A 1,939-nucleotide genomic window follows, 5' to 3' on the forward strand; every position below is an offset into this window, starting at 1 on the left:
CTTACATCAGTAAGTAGTAACCGGGACCAACGGCTTAACGTGCCTTCCGAAGCACGGATCATCTTACTTGTTGGACAATCAGGTGATCAACCTGTAATATCCTAACCAAACTAGGGATCACAAAGTGATTTTTGTGATCTGTCCCCACCGGGATTCGAACTCGGGACCACAATTCGGGACAAAAACAAACAACTTGTTTGTACATAAAGGAAACATTTACATAAATACGTAATTATATACAAATAAGTGGAACAAAAGGTGGCTAAGGTGCCAATTTCTTCCACATGCCTGGTCACCTGCACCTTCTCTTTTATTTGTTTCATAAATGTTCTCCTAGGTCTACCCCTTCCTCTGTTTCCTTCAATTTTTCCTTTTTTTTTGTTACAAAGACACACTATGGCAAGAAAATATGTGCCCCACATATGGGACATGCACGTAAGAGTTTCAAATTTATTGCTCATATGTGGTTCATACACAGTGACGTGTTAATGTGGACGATGCCTTAGGATGCGATAAGATAAGGTTTACATAAGATGATCTCGTTAATATATAGACCTAGAAGATCAGTACACAGCCTCTCAATCAACGTGAAGCAACGACAGCGCAATGACGAACTCTCAAGATAAATCAGCTGTGACCGTCCCGCCTGTGGTCAAAAAGGTTGCGGATCCATTGTCCTTTGCCAAGGACTTTCTGGCTGGTGGGATTTCAGCCGCTGTCTCCAAGACTGCCGTAGCACCCATCGAACGTGTGAAGCTTCTACTACAAGTCCAACATGTCAGTAAGCAGATCACAGAAGACCAGCGCTACAAAGGCATCGTAGACGCCTTGATTCGTATCCCCAAGGAGCAAGGCATGGTTTCCTTTTGGCGTGGCAACCTCGCTAACGTCATCAGGTATTTCCCTACACAAGCCTTGAACTTCGCCTTCAAGGACAAGTACCAGCAAATCTTCCTCGGTGGGGTGGACAAGAACACGCAGTTCTGGCGCTACTTCGCTGGTAACTTGGCTTCGGGTGGCGCCGCTGGAGCCACGTCGCTATGCTTCGTCTACCCTCTGGACTTCGCAAGAACCCGTCTCGCTGCCGACGTCGGCAAAGGCGCAGGTAACCGCGAGTTCGCTGGCCTCGGCGACTGCCTGACCAAGGTCTTCAAATCCGATGGCTTGCTCGGCTTATACAGAGGATTCACCATGTCAGTGCAAGGGATTATCATCTACCGCGCGTCCTACTTCGGTTTCTACGACACGGCGCGTGGCATGCTGCCTGATCCTCAGAATACTCCGCTCCTGATCAGCTGGGCTATCGCGCAGACAGTGACAACTGTTGCTGGTATTATTTCCTATCCGTTCGACACTGTTCGTCGTCGTATGATGATGCAGTCGGGGCGTGCGAAGGGAGATGTGTTGTACAAGAACACTTTGCACTGCTGGGCGACTATTGCTAAGCAAGAGGGTAGCTCAGCGTTCTTCAAGGGCGCTTTCTCCAATGTCCTCCGAGGGACTGGAGGCGCTATCGTCCTTGTCATGTACGATGAGATTAAGAAGCTCCTGTAAACTGTGTAATGAATAGCTAATAACCAGTACAGTGTGTTGTTCAAAATTTTACCAATCCAATCTGGGATGGTAATCCTGATTGAGTTACCATAGATAAGGCGGTTAACGCACAACGCGGTTGCGTAATGCGGTCGGAAAGTTAGATATTGCCTTGTATGTTAACCCTCGATTCTTAACACACTATTGCGTAAGAGGGGAAATTGATCTTTTCTGTCCTGTGGTTGTAAATGTTACCTTGTGCCACTTTCATAGATAAATCGCTTCTCTTATGTAAGACAGTTTTACGTAAGGTTTAAACCGTATTATGTAAGTTCAACCACATGATAGGATATCCTAGTCTTCTACGACTTTCGAACAATCTTTGTCTTCTTGTTTGTCTTGTACA

The 1,939-nt window shown here is 46.3% G+C and overlaps 1 protein-coding gene across 1 annotated transcript; it reads left to right on the forward strand.

The window, feature by feature from the left end:
- The first annotated feature begins 606 nt into the window (after positions 1 to 606).
- On the forward strand, positions 607 to 1,554 carry LOC126375783 (ADP,ATP carrier protein 2-like). The gene has a single exon (XM_050022870.1). It carries the CDS (start codon positions 607 to 609, stop codon positions 1,552 to 1,554), a length of 948 nt encoding a protein of 315 aa, XP_049878827.1.
- Positions 1,555 to 1,939: the final 385 nt, after the last annotated feature.

The sequence above is a fragment of the Pectinophora gossypiella genome, chromosome 19 (assembly GCF_024362695.1).
Source record: "Pectinophora gossypiella chromosome 19, ilPecGoss1.1, whole genome shotgun sequence".
Lineage (NCBI taxonomy): Eukaryota > Metazoa > Arthropoda > Insecta > Lepidoptera > Gelechiidae > Pectinophora > Pectinophora gossypiella.